The 22,086-nt window shown below is 42.0% G+C and overlaps 1 protein-coding gene across 7 annotated transcripts in view; it reads right to left on the reverse strand.

Annotated features, from left to right (window-relative positions):
- TENM2 (teneurin transmembrane protein 2) overlaps positions 1-22,086 on the reverse strand; it is a 1,159,540-nt gene that overhangs the window by 11,479 nt on the left and 1,125,975 nt on the right. For all 7 annotated transcript variants that reach the window (XM_046666360.1, XM_046666359.1, XM_046666362.1 and 4 more), the window contains 2 exons: positions 5,290-5,586; positions 1,774-3,388 (listed from right to left, as the gene is read on the reverse strand). In XM_046666360.1, coding sequence (XP_046522316.1) covers positions 1,774-3,388; positions 5,290-5,586 — 1,912 coding nt within the window. The remainder of the gene's footprint in view (positions 1-1,773; positions 3,389-5,289; positions 5,587-22,086) is intronic.

A 22,086-nucleotide genomic window follows, 5' to 3' on the forward strand; every position in this document is an offset into this window, starting at 1 on the left:
ATATGTGTGTGTGTGTGTTTTCCTGAGAGGTCTTTTAATTTGAAACTGCAGTGACCTGGGGGACAAAAGTCATGCTAAGCCATGAGGAAGAGAGGAAGCCCTGGCAGAGTAGCATGGCCTGGCCTCCTGATAAGGTACATGGGGAAGAACAGGAGGGAACTGGCTTGGCCATGGCTCCTGGCTCAAAAGGTACCAGCTGCTTCAGTTGTAGGGGGATGCTGGGTTCAACTTCAAATGCTCTGGAACTTGTCAGTGAGGCACAGCTTCGCTGCAAGTTGATCTTTAAGGTTATCTATTTCTTCTGCAGCACGGGACATCAAGGGCAGTGCTGTGCTCCAGATAGCTGCTGCTTCCTTCTCTATCTTGGGGATGGACAAGTGACACCAGTTACCTCAGGGTAGGGGCCCTTTGGGCTTGATGCCTCCCAGGCCTGGCCAAGAGCTGTGAGTCTCCTGGAATTTGAGGGGCCTTGGACTTGGAGTCCCCACTGTTGCTCTTCTCCAATGCCTGGACAGGTGAGGTGGCAGTGGCTTCCTTGCTGAAGGTTGATGTCTTTGGATCCATCTATCTATCAATCCATCCATCCTGATTTCTTTGCTTTTTTCCTCTGAGGACAGGGACTTTATCTTGCTCTCTACTGCATCTAAGTACTTAGTATGTGTTAGATGCTGTGAAAATATTTGTTGAATGGGTGAACGGCTGATGGATGGAGATGGATGTGGATGGAATGGACAGGGACCCTCATTTTACCAATTTCTCACTTAACATGAGGAAGTAGATTATTTGCCTTTGTTGACCCCTCTATCTATATCCCCTCTACAACTTCCTATGTCCTCTGACTTTTGCTCATAGCTTTTCTTCAGCTTTGAGCTCATTTCTGCCAACCAAGATCCCTTTCATGCTCAGGCCCAGTTTGACAAGGACCCTTCTGTTCTATGTCAAAAATTTTCAAATCTGAAGTCATCTACACACACACACACACACACACACACGCGCACATCTTTGAGAGAAGGGTGTTTGTCTTGTTCACCATTATATCCCAAGAATCCAGCATGACAACATTCTATAAACGCTTGTTGAACAAATAACTGAACAGACAGCTATATGGCAGCACAGACTTAATTCTGCTTTGCCTTATCATTGGTTATTTGTATTTGTATCCTGCCAGCCTGGTTGTGAGGTCAACAACTGGGTCTTAGTCATCTCAGAACCTAGCTAACTCATTGCTTCACTAGTAGTGATCATCTTAATAACATGAGCGGATAACCTTTTGTGAACATGCACTGTCTAAGTGCCAGGCGCTAGACTTTGCCTACAGAAGTTCATATACTTCTCGTGGTCACTCTATGGGGTGGCTTTATCAGAGCCCTTCACAGACAAGGGGACTACAGCTCAGAGAGATTGGACAACTAGCCCAAGGTCCTCTGGCTTATAAATGGAAGAGAGAGAACTTGCACCAGGTATTTCTGACATCACAGTCTCACTCTTTCCCCCTTTATAAGGCTGCTTTCCTCTATTAGGGTAGGAAGGACTCTTTTAAAAGTTATTTCAACTGAAGGGACTTGAAAATGGTCAGGGCATCTTCAAACAGACCTGATGACTGCTGTGTGCTGCTGCCATTTGACTGTTCTAGATACCGTACCGTGCGGTGTTTACAGCTCTCCAGGATTCTCCTAGCGTCAGAGATAAGACCTTTTTTCAAAGTTCCCGACAGTCTACCTGACAACCACCCCACTGGGAGCCACTGCCCAACTGAGGTGGCAAAGTCCTCACCTGTCACGTAGTTCTTCAAGTCCAGCTCATTGCTGAGAGGATTGTTGCTCTTGAACATATACAGGTTAAAGGGGGCCGGCTCCTTGCCCACATTTTTCCACACGGTATAGTCCGGAGAGGTCCATCGTCCTGCTAGCACGTCATAATCACGCTGAGTGAAGTGGACCAGCTTGGTCAAGGGATCATAAAGTCCCCCATGGAAGCCAATGACCATCTGGAAGTCAGGGTTGGAGTCATAATAAATCTCCCCATAGGCTGTGTACTGCAACTGTTTGATCATGAGACCGTTGATGCTGAACACAGCCAGGGGAGTCCCCGTGTTATCCGAGGCAACATAGTACTCCTCCCCACTGCTGCTCTCCATGGCAAAGAGGTGACCTTGGAGGTCATAATAGAGTGAGGTTATCTCCGAGTTGGAGTGATTGTAGACATGGGTGATGCGAGTCGGGTTGTGGAGGTCGGAGTAGAAATACTGCAGATGGTGGCCCAGGTTGGTCTTGTAGGAAGCCCGCCGCCCCACACCGTCGTAGCGGTACTGGACACTCCACCCACTGGCCTTGTTGTAGGCTCTCGTTAGGAGGCCCTTGGAGTTGTACTCAAAGATGTCAGCACCCCGCTGGCACAGATAGCCATCATCGTCAATTTTGTACTGCACATCACCGAGTCTGGTTATCCGATCCCGGAGGTCATAGCGCAAGGGCATAAGGCGCACACTATTGCCTGGGTTTAGCAAATGGAGGTTCCCATTTAGGTCATAGCTATAGCGCCAGGTTGGGCGGTCATTGACAGCCACACTCTGGAGCTGCCCATCCCCATCATAGTCATAGGTGTACTTAGTGGTGTTGGCATAGGGCCCCAGTTTTAGCTCCCTCTTGATCACCCTTCCCATGCTGTCATACTGCACTGTCATCCAGTACATGAGGGACCGGAACATCTCGTACTGGACTTCCTTGATCCTCCCATGGGTGTCAAAGTGTTTGCTGAGGGTCATCACAGCGGTCGTGATGATCTGGTTGATATCATAATAGATGACTCCAAACTTGCCAAAGTGTTCCACCTTGCCGGAAATCTCATCATAGCGGTAGAGGTCAACAGGAAGGGGAGTCTCACTTATGACGGGCTTGATGCTTGCGATCCTGAAGCTGTTGTCGTGATAGGTGTAGTCAAACCTGGCGTTGACCATACCTTCCTCGGAGAACCTGTAGATCTGCTTGTCCACAAGTGGGCCAATCTTTCGGTACCTGATGGTGCAGGAGAAGCCCCCACTTTGAAGGTTGACCATTTTTAAAACACCAGTGGTCTCGTCATAACCAAAAGTGACAGCAGTACTGTCATAGACAATCTCTGATAACTTGGAGAGTTTTCCATACTTGTAGAATACCTGGCGCCCAGTGCCCAAAAAGGACGTCTTCAGGATGCGGCCATCATCACTGTAGTCAAAGATGACCGAAGCATTGCTTTCAGGCGGGTTGTAAATGTTGCGGATGTAGCCGATGGAGGTGTGGGTAGACATGCTGTGCCGGGCGACGCTGGGCATGGTGACGGCATGGAGACGCTCAGAGGAGTCATACTCAAAGATGTACTGACGCTGACTCTGAAGCAGGAGGACCATGGACTGGAGGAAGGAAAGGGGAAGGGAACACATGAGTTGGCTTTTTAGGACTAAGCACTCAAATGGACAGAATTTATTCCATTTCCCTAAATGTCAATTCAAAAGCCATGAAGGATGGGGACGTTTAGACCAGAGATCACGAGTAGACTGATGTCATTGGGCGTGCCAACTCTGATGGATCATGGCGGCTGCCTGGATCAGTGCTTCCCAAATTGTAATATGTATGTCAAGTACCCAGGGATCTTGTTAAAAGGCGGATTCTGGGGCCAGCCCACTGGCATAGTGGTTAAGCTTGCGCACTCCACTTTGGCAGCCTGAGGGTTGGGATCCTGGGCGTGGACCTACACACCACTCATCAAGCTGTGCTGTGGTGGCATCCCACATAGAAAGTAGAGGAAGATTGGTACAGATGTTAGCTCAGGGAAAATCTTCCTGAAGCAACAAAAAGAAGATGATTGGCAACAGACATTAGCTCAGTGCCAATCTTCCTCACCAAAAAAAAAAAAAAAAAAAAAAGGCAAATTCTGATTCAGTAGTTTGGCATGGGGATAGTGAGGGAGGCAGCCTGAGAATCTGCTTTTGTAACAAGCTCCCAGGTGCTGCTGATGTTGCTTGCACCATACTTTGAGTAGCAAAAGCTTGAAGGACTAAGGTGAGAGGCATTGACCTAGACTCTAGGCTCAATAACAAGAAATCCTGAGGCTGTTTAGAAATGACTACCACTGGCTCAGCAGAGAACAGGTATAACACACACACTTTCTTTTTGCCATCTTTGATTAAATCTAAAAAGAAAGCACGTCCTCCATTTAGAAGCTACTGAAAAGATTCAATAACCTAGAATCATTGATTCTTTGGGAAAATAATGGCCTCACAATTGAGGCAATTGGGAGATTCTTGCCTCCCCTGGTCAACCATCCTAGTATTTTATGGCATGATGAGAACAATATTCAGGAAGGACCAAAGGCACAGCAGCCCGTCTCTTGCAGAGGGGGTAACAGCTCTGCAAGTGACTGCTGTAATGAGGAGGCAAGAAAGGAAGAAATAGAAATGGACCTGTGTCAAGGTGAGTCCAGGTGAGAGGCCCAAGCTGAGCTAGATGACTAGGGCAGTCTTCAAAAGCCTTGTCTTGTGCCCCAAAGGGATCTTTCTCTCTCTCTTTTTTTTTTTTTGGTGAGGAAGATCAGCCCTGAGCTAACATCTGTTGCCAATCATCCTGCAGTTTTGCATGTGGGATGCCACCACAGCATGGCTTGATGAGTGGTGTATAGGTCTGTGCCCACGAAATGAACCCATGAACCCCGGGCGAAGCAGAGCATGTGAACTTAACCACTATGCCACCAGGCTGGCCCCAGGATCTCTTTATACTGCGGCTCCAACCTGACCTTTTCTGACAGAGACCTAAATCTGGCAGTTTTGGACACAGGGAATTACGTAGAGAGAATCTGTTGGCTGGTGCAGCCAACAGGCCAAGCAGGAGGGTGCTGCTCTGTGTGTTCAAAGAGTTTTAGGCAAATTTCCCTACCCTGATGGCATAATTTCGGGCAAGGCAGAAATGAATCACTGCATTTCCAATTCACAGTAATGACCAGCCACGCTGCCAGTGGGATGATTCTGGCCCCTTCAACAGCACTTTTTTTTTTTTTGGGAATAAAATCAGATAATCCATCCTTTTTGCCATTTCTGAGTGTCTAGCACTTTTTTTTTTTTTTTTGCTTTTCACGGTAATGGTGCTGAGCTATGAATAACATTGTCCTTCAGATTTCCTCCCTCCCAGTGAGGATGGGAGCGTGAGGGAAGCCCTTGCAGGGTCAACTAAAGATGTTAAAACGTCTTACGGCAGAGCGCATCAGGTCAGCTTACAAAGAGCAGCGCGAATTAAAGGACGCCACGGCGGCAGCACCCACCTTGTCCAGGTAGGAGTAGCTCCACACCTTCCCGTCGGCAAACATCCGGGACACGATGCGGCCTTGCTTGTCGATGTCCGTCCTCTCGCTCATGGCCCCGCGCTGAAGGCCAGCCAGCCGTCCGTTGAAGAAGTAAGAGACATTGACGGCTGCCAACCCACTGCTGGGGAGCCACAGGAAGGGGCGGCCCACCTGGTCGTAAATGATCCTCAGAGTGAACTTCCGGTGATCATCATAGATCTTTTCCGTCCGAATATTCCGGTCGTAGTCAATGGACAAAAGATTTCTACCATGCACCTAGGAAAACACAACGGGTCTGGTGTGAAAGATGGCACCTGGACGTGTTAGCTCAGGTTCCTACGGAGGACATGGCTAGCATGGCCAGGGCACAAGTATGTGTTGGAAGAAGAAATAACCCTGAAGTTATTCAGAGTGGTGCTTTCTAAACTCCTTTACACCAATGGTACACATAGAAAATGGCAATATTTGTAGGGTGCACTAGAATACAGAAATGAGGCTGCTTATGGTCAGAGATGACTGATCTGGGCATGGCTGCCATGAACGGTTATGTAGGCTGTGCACTGCACAATGACAAGGGGTGTCATCATATTGTAGAACACTGTGCAGTGCACAGATTACATAGCCATCCCTGGACCCTGGGGTTCTGACAGCCCTGCCTGGCCACCCTGGGGGGCAAGAGACTTTGTATGTTTGCACATTATAAGCCTTTTATGTCACATCATCGGCTGAGTAGCTAATGATCTTTAAGAGCAGGTGCCAAGATTTCTTCTGAAGCCTCAAGTGAAAGGTCCCTAGGGGGGTGGGGAGGAAGTCCTAGAAATCCATATTTTACAGAGATCTGGGCATATAAGGCTCACTCCTATGTGGATTCTTTACTTCCATCTAGAGAGAAATCTTGCCACCGTCAAGGATGCAAGACATCACTGGGGAGACCTTGGTAGGGCTGGGGAATTCCAACAAAGGGAAGAACTGATGTACTTAGAGTTGAAAGGAATAGCGGAACCAGACATAATTTAATATTTATTTAGACGTTGATCTGATGAGAGAAGAGAGCCTGTCCCAGAAGGCAGAGCTGGGGGACTAGACTCTGGTTAGGGGCACAGGAGAGGGACTCTCAAGATTCAGAGATTCATTCTGAGTGGATGGCCGGAAGCGAATAAAATGAGGCCAGCTCAGCCCAGGCTCTTTCAACATAACTGATGCAAATCCAGATGTCCCTGGGGTGAGCGCTGAAGGCGAGGGAAGATGTAGACAGGCAGAAGGAAGAGGTATGAGAGATGTCTGTTATTTCCTCACCGTACCCTAATAACTCATTAGCACTTAATGACAATAATGATGAGGATGGTAATAGTAACATTGACATGTGCTGAGGGCTAGTATATACAGGCATTGTGTTAAGCAATTTGCATCTATTATCTGATTTGATGCTCACAAAGACCACTTGATAAATGACGAAACTGATCCTGAACCAGAGAGGTTAGATACTTGCTCAAGGTCACACAGCAATGAAGTGGTAGGATTGGTCTGGAACTTTGGTTTTTAGACTTCAACCAGTTAGCCACTTAGACACTTAACCAGGTTTATTGCTTCCTGTGCTATATACGCATTGAGTGCCCTGAGATGTGTCAAATGAGGAAGAGACTGTACAGCATGGCCACAGCCCATGAGGGCTCCATGTTGCAGCTTTGTGGGAAGATGAGGGATAATTCTAATACCACAGACACCTGTATTCTGAGGAGCAGCATCGTAGCCAGGTAAAGAACTACGTTTCACAGCTGCTTTTGGAGACAGGGGTGGCTAACACAATGTAAGTGGTGGTTGTTGGCTGGGTCTTCCGGGAACCCTGAAGGAAGCTGACTCAGCTAAGAAGTACGCACCCTTTTGTTCGTCCCACTTTCCTCCTTTTTCTCAGTGGAATGTGGATGTGATTACTGGAGCTCCAGCGTTCACCTTGTGAATATGGGGTGACTTTGAGGATGGAAACCTCAAGGAGGATGGCTTATCCAGAGAAAAAGAGTCTAGAGCCCTGTTGCTCTAGGTGTCTTCTTTGGTCATCCCTACCAGCCACGAATTTCTTACCTCTAGACTCCTTTTAGGTCATAAAAAATAATAAGCCGATCTCTTGTTTAGACTCTTGTTATTTCTGATCTCTGTTACTTAGCATTTGAAACGCATCTAAACTGAAACGAGTCCCTGAGGCTTTGACAGGTACTGTGCTCGGTACTTTACAAACCTGATCCCAGTTTAATTCTCACAACAGAGGTAGAAATTACTTTAGATATGGGCAATTGAGTCAGAGGGGGTTAGACAGTTAGACAAGTGGCAGAGGCTGGATTTGAACCCTGGACTACTGGATTCCCCAAACTACTGCTGTTGCTATGGAGTCATCCCAGAGAGAAGGGGATAGAACATTTAGAAAAGAGGAAGCACCAGAGCATGGAGACAGGAACAAAGGTGGTGAGTTCTTGGGATTATAAGGAAACCTAACTTCCAGTGGAAGATTCATATCCTTAAACTTGCAGCAACTGGGAAGAACAGTCAAGAAGGCAAAGGGAGAGTGGTGGGATTTTTTTTTTTAACAGGTCCAAAATTTAATGCTGTCAGAATTATTGGGGCTCTTGATCCCAAATCAGAGTCACCATATCCAGAGCAAAGCACAGCTGGGGGCAGAAAGATCATCTCCTTTGGAAACAGGAGTTGGGCCATGTCGGCTTGCTTCATTTGGGACCACTGCAGAAGGCTACCAAGATAAGATTCTCGAAACTACGTGTTTGAGAATTTCAGTTCAAGACCTCACCAACATTCCACTGGCAGAATGAATGATGTGGCGACAACGAGGAAGGATTTTCAGGGTTTCCTGAGCCAACTGCTGGAGACCCTCCATCATGCCTATGTATTTCCCATCTCCTCGGCCATCCTTCTCTCCTCCTTCCCTTTCCTTATTTTTTTCCCTTTCTGCTTCTCTTTGCTAATATGCCCCAGTGCATTTATTATTTATTGAACATTAAATCTCTGTTACTGTCAGGTGTGGTGCCTGCTCTGGAACGCAAGGGTGAGCAATACCAACACAGCCGTGTGTCCCGAGAATTTGGGGTGGGCTTAGCCTGTTTCCAGCACCGCCTTGTTTTATCTTGTTTAATCTTCACAACGGCATTCCCAGGCAAGCACTATTATTATCTCCATTTTACATGCAAGGCGCAGACAGGTTGAAGCGCCCTGCTCAGGCTTACACAAATAGGAAGTGGTGGAGCCAGGATCCTAACCCCAAGCTCACTGTCTTCACCCCTAAGCTGTCCTGCCTCTCCCCGCTTGCCTCTCCATCAGGCGTGCAGTTCTAAGCCACCTGGGATGTGCTCTCAAAGCACCGCTGCTGGGCCGACCCCACAGGTGCTGCATCAGCCCCACAGGGCTGCGTGATGCTGACGTGTACTCTCAGTTAAAATACACTGTGTGATATAAGGCCCTGTCTTCAGTTACCTGGGAGAGTCCAGCAGGCAAATCACATATATATATATAAAACCATAATATAATCATATGTGTGTGTGTGTGTATATATGTACATATATGTATGTATCTGTGTATACATGAATATATACTAACATGTAATCATGGGAGAGACCAACATGTAAATCATATACAGGCATACTTCATTTTATTGTGCTTCGCTTTATTGCACTTTGCAGATATTGTTTTTTTTTTTTTTCGAGGAAGATGAGCCCTGAGCTAACATCTGCCACCAATCCTCCTCTTTTTGCTGAGGAAGACTGGCCCTGAGCTAACATCCATGCCCATCTTCCTCTACTTTATGTGGGATGCCTGCCACAGCATGGCTTGACAAGTGGTGCGTAGGTCCACACTTGGGATCCGAAGTGGCAAACCCCGGGCCACCGAAGCAGAACGTGTGAACTTAACCGCTGCGCCACTGGACCGGCCCCATCAGATATTGTTTTTTATAAATAAGACTCCATCAGCAAAAAGATTATGACTCACTGAAGCCTTAGATGATGGTTAGCATTTTTTAGCAAAAGAGTGCTTTTAAATTAAGGCATGTACATTGTTTTTTAGACATAACGCTATTGCACACTTAAGAGACTACAGTATAGTGTAAATATGTCTTTTATATGCACAAGGAAACTAAAAAATTCATGTGACTCACTTTATTGTGATATTTTCTTTACTGTGGTGGTCGAGAACCGAATCTGCAATCTCTCTGAGATATCCCTGTCTGTAAGCATGACTATCATTGCAACAACTGTATTAGTACGTGAGGGTGCTGAGGTTGCAGAAAGAACTGAATAGTGGACAAGTAAAAAAGACGGGTCCCCAACGTCTGACTGCCACCATGTGGGTTTGTTGCTACTATTTAGAGCTGACAAGGCCTCTCACCTCTGGCCTGGGTGCACCAACCATAAAGAAGTCACAGGTGCTAAACATGAGCTATTGATAATTTAAGATGGGATCTGATTCCCAAATTCACATACCCCCGGGAACGGGATTTTGTTATAACACTGGTTTGAGTTAACTTCAAAAAAAATTTCCCAGTTTTACTGAGATACAATCGACATACATCACTGTGTAAGTTTAAGGTGTACAGCACAATGATTTGACCTACACATAGGGTCATACCTCACTTAACGACAGTGATACGTTTTGAGAAATGCATCAGGCAATTTCATCGTTGTATGAACATCATACAGTGAGTGTACTTACATAGACTTAGATGGTATAGCCTATAACACATCTAGACTACATTTTACTAATCTCATGGGACCACCGTTGTATATGTGATCCATTATTGACTGAAACGCTGTTGTGTGGCACATGACTGTGAAATGATTACCACAGTAAGATTGGTTAATGTCTATCATCTCATGTAGATACAAAAGAAAAAAAAGAAAACCCAGCATTTTTCTCCCTGTGATGAGGACTCTCAGGATTTATTCTCTTAACTTTTCTGTGTATCATACGGCAGTGTTAGCTATAGTTATCATGTTGTACATTACACCCCTGGTACTTATTTATCTTATAACTAGAAGTTTGTACCTTTTGACCACCTTTCTCCAAATCCCTCTCCGCCCATCCCCTGCCTCTGGTAGTTACAAATCTGAGCTCTTTTTATGAGTTTTTTTTTTTTTTAAGATTCCACATATAAGTGAGATCATATATTATTTGTCTTTCTCTGACTTATTTCACTTAGCATAATGTCCTCAAGGTCCACCCATGTTGTTGCAAATGGCAGGATTTCCTCTTTTTTATGGCTGAATAATATTCCATTGTATATATATACTACAATTTCTTTATCCATTCATCCAACCAATAGACACTTACATTGTTTCCATGTCTTGGCTATTGTAAATAATGCTGCTATGCACGTGGCGGTGCAGATAGCTCTTCAGATATATTCCCAGAAGCGGAATTGCTGGATCATATAACTATATTTTTAATTCTTCAAGCATCCTCCATACAGTTTTTCATAGTGGCTGTACTAATTTATCATCCCACCAAGAGTGCATAAAAGTTCCCTTTTCTCCACATCCTTGCTAACATTTGTTATTTCTTATCTTTTTGATGATGGCCATTCTAATAGTCTTGAGATAATATCTCATTGTGGTTTTGATTTGCATTTCCCTAATGACTAGTGATGTTGATCATCTTTTCATGTAGCTGCTGGCCATTCATAAATCTTCTTTGGAAAAATGTCTATTCAGGTCCTTTGCCCATTTTTAAATTAGATTACTTGTAGTTTTGCTATTGAGTTATATGAGTTCTTTATACATTTTGGATATTAACTCCTTATCAGATATAATGGTTTGCAAATATTTTTTCCCATGCCATAGATTGTCTTTTCACTGTTAATTGTTTATTTTGCTGTGCAGAAGCTTTTAGTTTGATGTAGTCCCACTTGTTTATTTATTTCAATTATTTTATTGAGGTCATAATGGTTTATAACATTGTGTAATTTCAGGTGTACATTATTATTTAGTGGTTTCTGTATAGATTGCATCATGCTCATCACCAATAGTCTGATTTTTATCCATCACCATATATATTCCTTTCACCCACCTGCCAACCCCCTTCCCCTCTCGTAACCACTAATCTGTTCTCTTTATCCACCACTTATTTATTTTTTATTTTGTTGCTTGTGCAATAGGTGTCATTAGGAAAAATCAATGCCAAGACCCATGTCAAGGAGATTTTTCCTATGTTTTTCTTCTAGGAGTTTTATGGTTTCAAGTCTTACATTAGAGTCTTTAATTAGAGTCTTTAATTTTGAGTTAATTTTTGTGAATGGTGTAAGATAGGGGTCTAGTTTCATTTTTACATGTGAATATCCAATTTTTCCCAGCATCATTTATTGAAAAGACTGTCTTTTCTCCACTGAGTGTTCCTGGCTCCCTTGTCAAATGTTAGTTGACTGTATATACTAAGGTTTATTTCTGGGCTCTCATTTCTGCTCCATTGGTCTATTTATCTGTTTTTATACCAGTACCATACTGTTTTGATTACCATAGCTTTATATATAGCTTGAAATCAGGAAGTATGATGCCTTTCACTTTGTTCTTCTGTCTCAGGATTGCTTTGGCTATTCCGGGTCTTTTGTGGTTCCATGTAAGTTTTAGGATTTTTATTTCTACTTCTGTAAAACAATGCCATTGGACTTTTGATAGAGATTGCATTGAATCTACACATGGCTTTTGGTAGTATGGACATTTTATCAGTATTAATTCTTCTAGTCCATGAACATGGGATACCTTTCCATTTATTTGTGTACTTTTTGATTTCTTTCATCAATGTCTTATAGTTTTCAGAGTAGAGATCTTTCACTTCCTTAGTTAAATTTATTCCTATTTTATTATTTTTGATGCTATTGTAAATGGGATTGTTTTCTTTTTCAGATAATTTGTTGTTAGTGTATAAAAACACTACTGATTTTTGTATGTTAATTTAGTATCCTGCAACTTTACTGAATCCATTGATTAGATCTAACAGTTTTTTGATGGAGTCTTTAGGATTTTCTATATATAAAACCATGTTATCTGAAAATAGAGACAATTTTACTTCTTCCTTTTCAATTCTGATGCCTTTTATTTCTGTCTCTTGCCTGACTGCTGTGGCTGGGACTTCCAGCCTATGTTGAATAGGAGTGCTGAGAGTGGGCATTCTTGTTTTGTTCCTGATCTTGGAGGAAAAGCTTTCAACCTTTCACCATTGAGTATGATGTTAGCTGTGCACTCGTCATATATGGCCTTTATTATGTTGAGGTACATTCCTTCTATACCCACATTGTTGAGAGTTTTTTTTATTATGAATGGATGTTGAATTTTTTCAAATGCTTTTCCTGCACTATTGAGATGGTCATACAATTTTTTTCATTCTATTAATTTAATGTATCACATTGCTTGATTTGCATATGTTGAGCCATAGTTGCATCTCGGGGATAAATCCCAATTGATCATAGTGAATGATCCTTCTAATGTGCTTCTGAATTCAATTTGCTAGTATTTTATTCAGAATTTTTGCATCTATATTCATCAGGGATATTGACCTGTAGTTTTCCAGTAGTGTCCTTTTCTGGTTTTGGGATCAGGGTATTGCTGTCATTGTAAAATGAGTTTGGGAGTGGTCCCTCCTCTTCAATTTTTTGGAAGAGTTTGAGAAGGATTGGCATTAATTCCTCTTTAAATTTGGTAAAATTCACCAGTGAATACATCTGGTCATGGCCTTTTCTTCATTGGGAGATGTTTATTACCGACTCCATCTCCTTACTAGTATTTCTTCTGTTTCAGATTTTCTACTTCTTCCTGATTCAGTCTTGGTAGGTCTTTTTCCTAAGAATTTTTCCATTTCTTCTAGGTTGTCCAGTTTGTTGGTGTATGGTTGTTCATAGTAGCCTCTTATGATCCTTTGTATTTCTGTAGTATCAGTTGTAATGTCTCCTTTTTCATTTATAATTTTGTTGATTTGGGTCCTCTCTTTTTCCCCTGGTTGGTCTAGCTAAAGGTTTGTCAATTTTGTTTATCTTTTCAAAGAACCAACTATTAATTTGGTTATTCTTTTCTATTCTGTTTTCCTGTTCTCTATTTCCTTTATTTCTGATATCATGCTTATTATTTCCTTCATTCTGCTAACTTTGGGTTTAGGATGGTCTTGTTTTTCCAGTTCCTGAAGGCACAGAGTTAGGTTATTTTATTTGAGCTCTTGCTTGTTTCTTTTTATTTATTTTTTTACCTTTCGACCTCCTTCACTCATTTTTACCACCCCCTACTCCTCGCCTCTGGCAACCACTCATCTGCTCTCAGTATCTATAAGCTTGTATTTTAAGATTCCACATATGACAGAGATCACATGATATTTGTCTTTTTCTGTCTGACTTATTCACTTAGCATAATGCCCTTGAAGTCCATCCATGTTCTCACAGGGGCAAGATTTCATTCTTTTTTTTTAATGGCTGAATAATATTCCAATGTGTATATATATATATATATATATATATATATATATATATATATATATACACACACACATACACACACACACACACACATCATATCTTCTTTATCTATTCATCCTTTGATGGACATAGGTTGTTGCCATATCTTGGCTGTTGTAAATAGTGCTGCAATGAACATCGGGGTGCATATACCTTTTCAAGTTAGTGTTTTTGCTTTCTTTGGATAAATACTCAGAAATGGAATTGCTGGATCATATGGTAATTCTATTTTTAATATTTTGAAGAACCTCCACAGTGTTTTCCATAGTGGCTGCACCAACTTATATTCCCACCAACAGTGCAGGAGGTTTCCCTTTTCTCCACGTCCTCACCAACACTTGTTATTCCTTGTCTTTTTGAAAATAGCCATTCTAACAGGTATGAGGAGATATCTCACTGTGGTTTTGATTTGCCTTTCCCTGATGATTAGGGATGCTGAGCATCTTTTCACGTACCTATTGGCCATCTGTAGGTCTTCTTAGGAAAAATGTCTATTCAGATTTTCTGCTCATTTTTTAATTGGATTGTTTGGGTTTTTTTTTTTTTTTGCTATTGAGTTGTATGAATTCTTTATATATTTTGGATATGAATGCCTTATCAGATATATGATTTACAAATATTTTCTCTCACTTGGTAGGTTGCCTTTTTATTTTTTTATGGTTTCCTTTGCTGTGCATCAGTTTTTTAGTTTGATGTAGTCCCATTTATTTACTTCTGCTTTTGTTGCTTTTACTTTTGGTATCAGATTCAAAAAAATCATTGCCAAGACCTATGTCAAGGAGCTTACCACCTAGATTTTCTTCTAGGAGTTTTATGGTTTCAGATCTTATGTTCAAGTCTTTAATCCATTTTGAGTTAATTTTTGTGTATGGTGTAAGAGAGTGGTCCATTTCATTCTTTGCATGTGGCTGTCTGTTTTTTGGAATACCATTTATGGAAGAAATTGTCCTTTCCTCATCATATATTCTTGGTTCCTTTTCTGGGCTCTCTATTCCATTGATCTATGTCTCTGTTTTTGTGCAATACCATACTGTTTTAATTACTATAGCTTTGTAATATAGTTTGAAATCAGGGAGCACGATGCCTTCAGCTTTGTTCTTCTTTCTCCAAATTGCTTTGGCTATTCTGGGTCTTTCATGGTTCCATACAAGTGCCTCTTTAAGATTGTTTGTTCTGTATCTATGAAAAATGCCATTGGAATTTTGACAGGGATTGCATTGAATCTGTAGATTGCTTTGGGTAATATGGACATTTTAACAATATTAATTTTTCCAATCAGTGAGCATATTTCCATTTATTTGGTCTTCTTCAATTTCTTTCCTTAACATCTTGCAGTTTTCAGTGTACCAGTCTTTTACCTACTTGAAAAAATTTCTTCCTAGGTATTTTATTCTTTTTGATGCAGTTGTAAGTGGAATTGTTTTCTTAATTTCTCTTTCTGCTAGTTTGTTGGTGGTGTATAGAAATGCAACAGATTTCTGTATACTGATTTTGTAACCTGTAACTTTACTGAATTCCTTTATTAGTTTTTATTTTTTTGAGGAAGATTAGCCTTGAGCTAACATCTCACAAATCCTCTTTTTTTGCTGAGGAAGACTGGCGCTGAGCTAACATCCGTGCCCATCTTCCTCTACATTATATGTGGGAGGCCTCCCACAGAACGTCTTGACGAGAGGTGCATACGTCTGCACCCAGGATCTGAACTGGTGAACCCCGGGCTGCCAAAGTGGAACGTGTGAACTTAACTGCTGCACCACTGGGCTGGCCCCTCCTTTATCAATTTTAATAGTCTTTGGTGAAGTCTTTTTCGGTGAAGTTACAGTTTTCTATACATAATATCATGTCATTTGCAATTAGTGACAGTTTTAATTCTTATTTTGTGATTTGGATGCTTTTTATTTCTTTTACTTGCCTAATTGCTCTGGCTAGGATTTCTAATACTATGTGAATAAAAGTGGCAAATGGGCATTCTTGTCTTGTTCCTGATTTTAGAGGAAATGCTTTCAGCTTTACACTGTTGAGTATTATGTCGACTGTGCGCTTGTCATATATGAACTTTATTATGTTGAGGTACTTTCCTCTATACCCGCTTTGTTCAGAGTGTTTATCATAAATGGATGTTGAATTTTGTCAAATGCTTTTTCTGCATTTATTGGATGATCAGACAATTTTTATCCTTCACTTTGTTAATGTGGCGTATCATGTTGACTGGTTTGCAGATACTGAACCAGCCTTGCATCCTGGAATAAATCCCTCTTGATCATGGTGTATGATCCTTTTAATGTGTTGTTGAATACAGTTTGCTAATACTTTGTCAAGGATTTTTGCATCTATGTTCATCAGGGATATTGGCCTGTAATTTTCTTATCTTGTAGTGTCTTTGTCTGATTTGGTATCAGGGTACTGCTGGCCTCATAAATTAAGTTTGGAAGAGTTCCCTCCTTTTCCATTTTTTGGAAGAGTTTGAGAAGGATTGGTATTAATTCTTCGTTGAATGTTTGGGAGAATTCACCAGTGAAGTGTCTGGTCCTGGACTTTTGTTTGTTGGGAGGCTTTTGATTACTATTTCAATCTCTTTGCTAGTGTTTGATCTGTTCAGATTTTCTGTTTCTTCATGATTCAGTCTTGGTAGGTTGTATGTTTCTAAGAATTTATTCGTTTCTTCTTGGTTGTGCAATTTGTTGGCATATACTTGTTCATAGTTGTCTCTTACGATTCTTTGTATTTCTGTGGTATCAGTTGTAACGTCTCCTCTTTTATTTCTGATTTTATCTGAGTCCTCTCTTTTTTTCTTGTGAGTTTAGCTAAACCTTTGCCAATTTTGTTTATCTTTTCAAAGAACTAGTTCTTACTATCATCTTTTCTATTGTCTCTTTAGTCTCTATTTCATTCAGTTCTGCTCTTATCTTTGTTATTTCCTTTCTTTGACTAACTTTGGGTTTCGTTTGTTCTTCTTTTTCAAGTTCCTTGAGGTGTAAGGTCACGTTGTTTATTTGAGACTTGTTTCTTCAGTCAGGCATGTATTGCTGTGAACTTCCCTTTTTAAGTGCTTTTGCTGCACTTTCAACTTTTGGTACATTGTGTTTCTATTTTCATTTGTCTTAAGATACTTTTTTATTTCTCCTTTGATTTCTTCTTTGCTCCATTGGTTGTTCAAGAGAATGTTTTTTAATTTCCATGTGTCGGTGAATTTTTCAGTTTTCTGCTATTATTGATTTCTGTTTTCATACCATTGTGTTTGGACAAGATGCTTGATTTAACTTCAATCTTCTTGAATTTGCTAATGCTTGTTTTGTGGCCCAACATATGGTCTATCGTAGAAGATGTTCCATGTGCCCTTAAAGAACGTGTATTCTCTTGTCTCATAGAATGTTCTATATATGTCTGTTAGATGCATTTGGTCTATAGTGTTGTCCAAATCTGCTATTTCCTTATTGATTCTCTGTCCGGATGACCTATCCATTGTTGAGAGTGGTATATTAACGTTTCCAAGTATTACTGTGTTGCTGTTTATTTCTCCTTTTAGCTCTGTTAGATTTAGTTTTCTACATTTAGGTGCTGTGATATTGGGCACATAAATATTTACAATTGTTATATCTTCTTGCTGGGTTGACTCCTTTATTATTATATAATGACCTTCTTTGACTCTTTTTTACCATTTTTAAAGTTTGTTTTGTCTCATATAAGTATAGCTATCCATGACTTTTTTTTTGATTACCATTTGCTTGAACTATCTTTTCATATTTCTTCACTCTCAGCCTATGTGTGTCTTTAAGGCTAAAGTGAGTCCTCTGTAGGCAGCATATTAGTGGCTCTTGTTTTTTTTTTTTTTTTTTAAACCATTCAGCCATTCTATATCTTTTGATTGGAGAATTAAATCTGTTTATATTTAACGTAATTATTGATGGGTAAGGACTTATTATTGCCATTCTTTAAATTATTTTCTGACTGTTTTGTACATCCGCTGTTCCTTGTTTCTTATTCTTCTGTCCTTTTTTGTGTTTTGATGTCTTTTGGTATCAGTATGCTTTGATTTCTTTATCATTTTGTGTGTGTGTAATTACTACAGGTTTTTCACTTGTGCCTATGATGAGATTTACATAAAATATCTTAAAATTATAACATTCTATTTTAAACTAATATCAACTTAACTTTAATAGAATTCCAAACTTTACACTTTTACTTCTCTTCTCCCTCACATTTGAGGTTACTGATATTAGAGTTTCCTTTTTTTTTTTTTTGAGTAAGATTAGCCCTAAGCTAACTGCTGCCAATCCTCCTCTTTTTGCTGAGGAAGACTGGCCCTGAGCTATCATCCATGCCCATCTTCCTCTACTTTATATATGGGATGCCTACAACAGCATGGCTTTTGCCAAGTGGTGCCATGTCCACACCTAGGATCTGAACCGGTGAACCCCAGGCCACAGAGAAGCAGAACGTGCAAACTTAACCATTTGGCCGGCCCCTACATACTTTTTATATTGTATAACTAAGAATAGATTATTGTAGGGCCAGCCTGGTGCACAGTGGTTGAGTTCACATGTTCCACTTCAGCGGCCCAGGGTTTGCCAGTTCGGATCCTGGGTGCAGATCTATGCACCAATTGTTAAGACATGCAGTGGCAGGCGTCCCACATATAAAGTAGAGGAAGACGGGCAAGGATGTTAGCTTCAGGCCAGTCTTCCTCAGTAAAAAGAGGAGGATTGGCAGCAGATGTTAGCTCAGGGCTAATCTTCCTTGAAAAAAAAAAAAAAAGGAATAGATTACTATAGTTATGGTTATTTTTACTACTTTTTTTTTTAACTTTAAACATGAGTTGTAGGTGAATTATTAAGCACTATTACCATATTATGGACTTTAGCTTTGCCTATATATTTACCATTAAAATTGGGTTTTACACTACCTTCTTATGCTTCCATGATGCTAATTAGCATCCTTTTATTTCTACTCAAAGAACCCCCTTTCTAGCATTTCTCCTAAGGCAGGTCTAGTGGTGATGACCTCCCTCCGCCTTTGTTCTTTTGGGAAAATCTTTCTCTCTCCTTCATTTCTAAAGGACAACTTTGCCAGGTATAGAAATCTTGCTGGACAGTTTTTTTCTTTCAACATTATAATTATATCATCCCAATCTCTTCTGGCCTGAAAAGTTTCTGTTGAGAAATCTGCCCTTGAATATAACTTCTTTTTTCTTGCTGCTCACAAAATTATTTGTCTTTGACTTTCGTCAATTTAATTATAATGTGTCTTGGTGTAGCTCTATTTGGATTCAATCTGTTTGGGATCTTTTGGGCCTCATGGATTTAAATGTCCATTTATCTTCTGAGGTTTTGGAAGTTTTCAGCCATTATTGCTTTAAATATACTTTCGGTCCCTTTCTCTTCTTTTGGAATTCCCATAATGCAGATATCGTTTCTTTTGAATGTGTCCTGTAAGTCCCATAGATTTTCTTCACTCTTTTTCATTCTTTTTTATTTTTAGTTTTCTGACTGGGTAATTCCAAATGCCCTATCTTCCAGGTCACTGATATTTTCTTCTGCGTGTTTGAGCCTGATTTTGAAGTTCTCTATTGAATTCTTCAGTTCAGTCATTGTATATTTCAGTTCTAGGATTTCCTTTTTTTTTGGTGGTTTCTGTTTTTTTTGTTGTTGATTTCTCATTTTGTTCACTCATTGTTTTCCTAGTTTTGTTGAGTTGTCTGTGTGTTCTTGTAGTTCACTAAACTTCTTTAAGAGGATTACTCTGACAGTTCATACATCTCCATTTCTTTAGGTTCAGTCACTAGAGCTTTATTAGTTTCCTTGGCTGGTATCATATTTACCTGATTTAAGGACCTGTGATCCTTGATTCTTTACATTGGCATCTGCATATTTGAGTAAGTGGTCTCCTCTTCCAGTGTTTACAGGTTCACCAGTCAGCTCAGTTTGGGTTTCTGGACATGTCTGCTGGTAATGTCCTTGGGCAGGTGGGGCTTGCTATCAGGGTCTATTTTGGGATGAGGCAACTGCCTGAGTTGTGAGTCAGGGCTGAAGGGTTGTGCTGCTGGCTGAGAACAGTTGGATAGGACTGCTGGCTTGGTTCTCTGCTCAAGCAATGCTGCAGGATGTGCTTCATGGTTGCCTGGGTTCTCTGGTCAGGCTTACTAGATGGTTGGGACTGGGTACTATACTCAGCAATAGGTGGGGCTACGAATTGGCTTCCTGGCCCTGGGAGGGCAGCAGGCTGGGACCCAGGGCCTGCACAGCTTATTGTTTGGAAACCTGAATCAGGGAAAAGTATGCACTGAATTCCATGTACAGACGGGGCCACTGGCTTTGCTCTGCAGATGGAGAAAGCCACGGGCTGTGCATTCTGTTCAAGTGCCACTGTAAGCAGGGCTATGTAGCTTCCACGTGCTCTGGTTAGCTTCCCTGGTGGGATGGGCTGAAGGCTGTATTCAGCAATGAGTAGGGTGACAAATTAGTTTCCCCGTCCAGGTGCAGTGGGAGAACTAGATCCAAGGCATGTAAGGTTCTTTGTGGTCTTGACTCAAGCCGACCCTTGCCCCAAGGTCTCTGGCCGAACAGGGCCACTGGCTTTCCTCTGCAGACTATCAGCTTTGCCCGCCCATCACTTGCTGGAGCTTGCTGGGCTATGTAGCCTCCATGCATTCCTGCTAGCCCCTCTAGCTAGTCAGGGTCCTTAGTAGTGGGTAGGACAGGGCACTTATGACTTAGCTCCCCTGCCTGGGTCAGGTAGGAGGGCCCACTCCAGGTACCTCCCAAATTTTCCAAACCGACTCCCTGGTGGGGAGGGGTGGGGAGCTACACTAAGTCATGAGTGGGGCGGTGAACTAACTCTGGCTGCCTGGGCATAGCAGGGGAACCTACCACGCTGGGTACTGGTTTTGCTCAGTGGGTGATCAGCTCTGCCTGCCTGCCTCTTGGCTTGAGCATTGCCAGGCTATGCAGCTTCCAGGCATTCTCACCAGACCTTCCAGTCAGATGGAGCTGGGAGTCACACTTAGCATGCGCTGGGGCAGACCAGGCTCCAGGGCCAGCAAAACTCCTTGTTTGAGGACTCAAATCAAGCAGACCTGCATCCCGCCAAGTTCCCTGGTCAAACTGCACCACCAACGTGGTTCTGCAGATGAGCAGAGCTGCTGATTGGGACTACCACTTGGGCTCGGCGGGTGGAAACTCTGTCTGCCAAGACCAGAGCACTGGTTGTTGCAAGGCCCTCCCCTCTTCTCCATCACAGTCAGATTCCCAGTGGTCAGTCTCCACAGATTCCCCTGTAATCTGCATGTGGTCAGACCAGGGGAGCACTCTCGCAAAGCGACCCACAGTGCTGGGGGTGCAAGTTGACCCCTCTGGGCTCTCTTTCCCACTGGAGGAAGTGCAGGCTCAGGGGAGACCTCTCCACACACAGCTCCTCCTCTTATTCTCCTAATCCAGTCTGTCTTGGTCTCCGAGGTACAGGGGGTGCTTCAGCCCCACCTGTGTATTCTAGGATTCTCTCAGGGGTGCCTTGTTCTTGTATAGTTGTTAGTTGTTCTTCCTGCGAGGAGGAGTGAAGTCAGGAATGACCTATGTCGCCATCTTGGTGATGTCATTCCAAATTAACTTGTGAAATGTGTAATTTCTATAAAAATGCCCAATCCTTCCAATTAAATAAAAGTCCACTGGAAGCTGAGCCGAGGAGTTCAGGCCAGTTGTGTAATCATATCAAATATCTTTAATTAGGAGGGTGCCGTTGGTGAAGAGAAGATGCCTCAGCTGAGAGGTGGAGATGCTGGAGGGTAGGATGGACTGCTCAGCCCTTCGTGGGCACCTGCCCCCCGTTGAGAGTGTGCAGGAGCTTCAATTTAGCCGTACTGTTCTCTTATTCCGAGTTAAATTACCTATCTAACAATATTTAAATTAACCTTGAGGCTTCCTGGAGAACATAAAAGTTATTTTGAATTATTTTCACTGCCAGGATCAGCATAATTCCCTTCCCAGCCAGCTCGGTAGGTATTCAGCGATACAGAAACCAATTTTTAAATTAATACAATTTTGTGTTTGTAAGGAAGCCATTATTTTTAATTATCAGGCACTTTCCTCAGCCTGGCTTCCTCAGTTAATAAAACTCAGCTATTTAGCATGGTTTTTATTTGTGCAGAGGGCAGATTTTGGGAAGTAGTTTCTCCTGTGGAATCTCCCCCCCCCCCCCCCCCCAGAATGTTTTGGTCTCGCCGAGCACACGCCTGTCGCTAGGAGGCCCGTAAAAAACCCCGAGAAAAGGAAATGCTGTCATCAAAATGGCCC

Source organism: Equus quagga, chromosome 7, assembly GCF_021613505.1.
Source record: "Equus quagga isolate Etosha38 chromosome 7, UCLA_HA_Equagga_1.0, whole genome shotgun sequence".
Taxonomy (NCBI): Eukaryota; Metazoa; Chordata; class Mammalia; order Perissodactyla; family Equidae; genus Equus; species Equus quagga.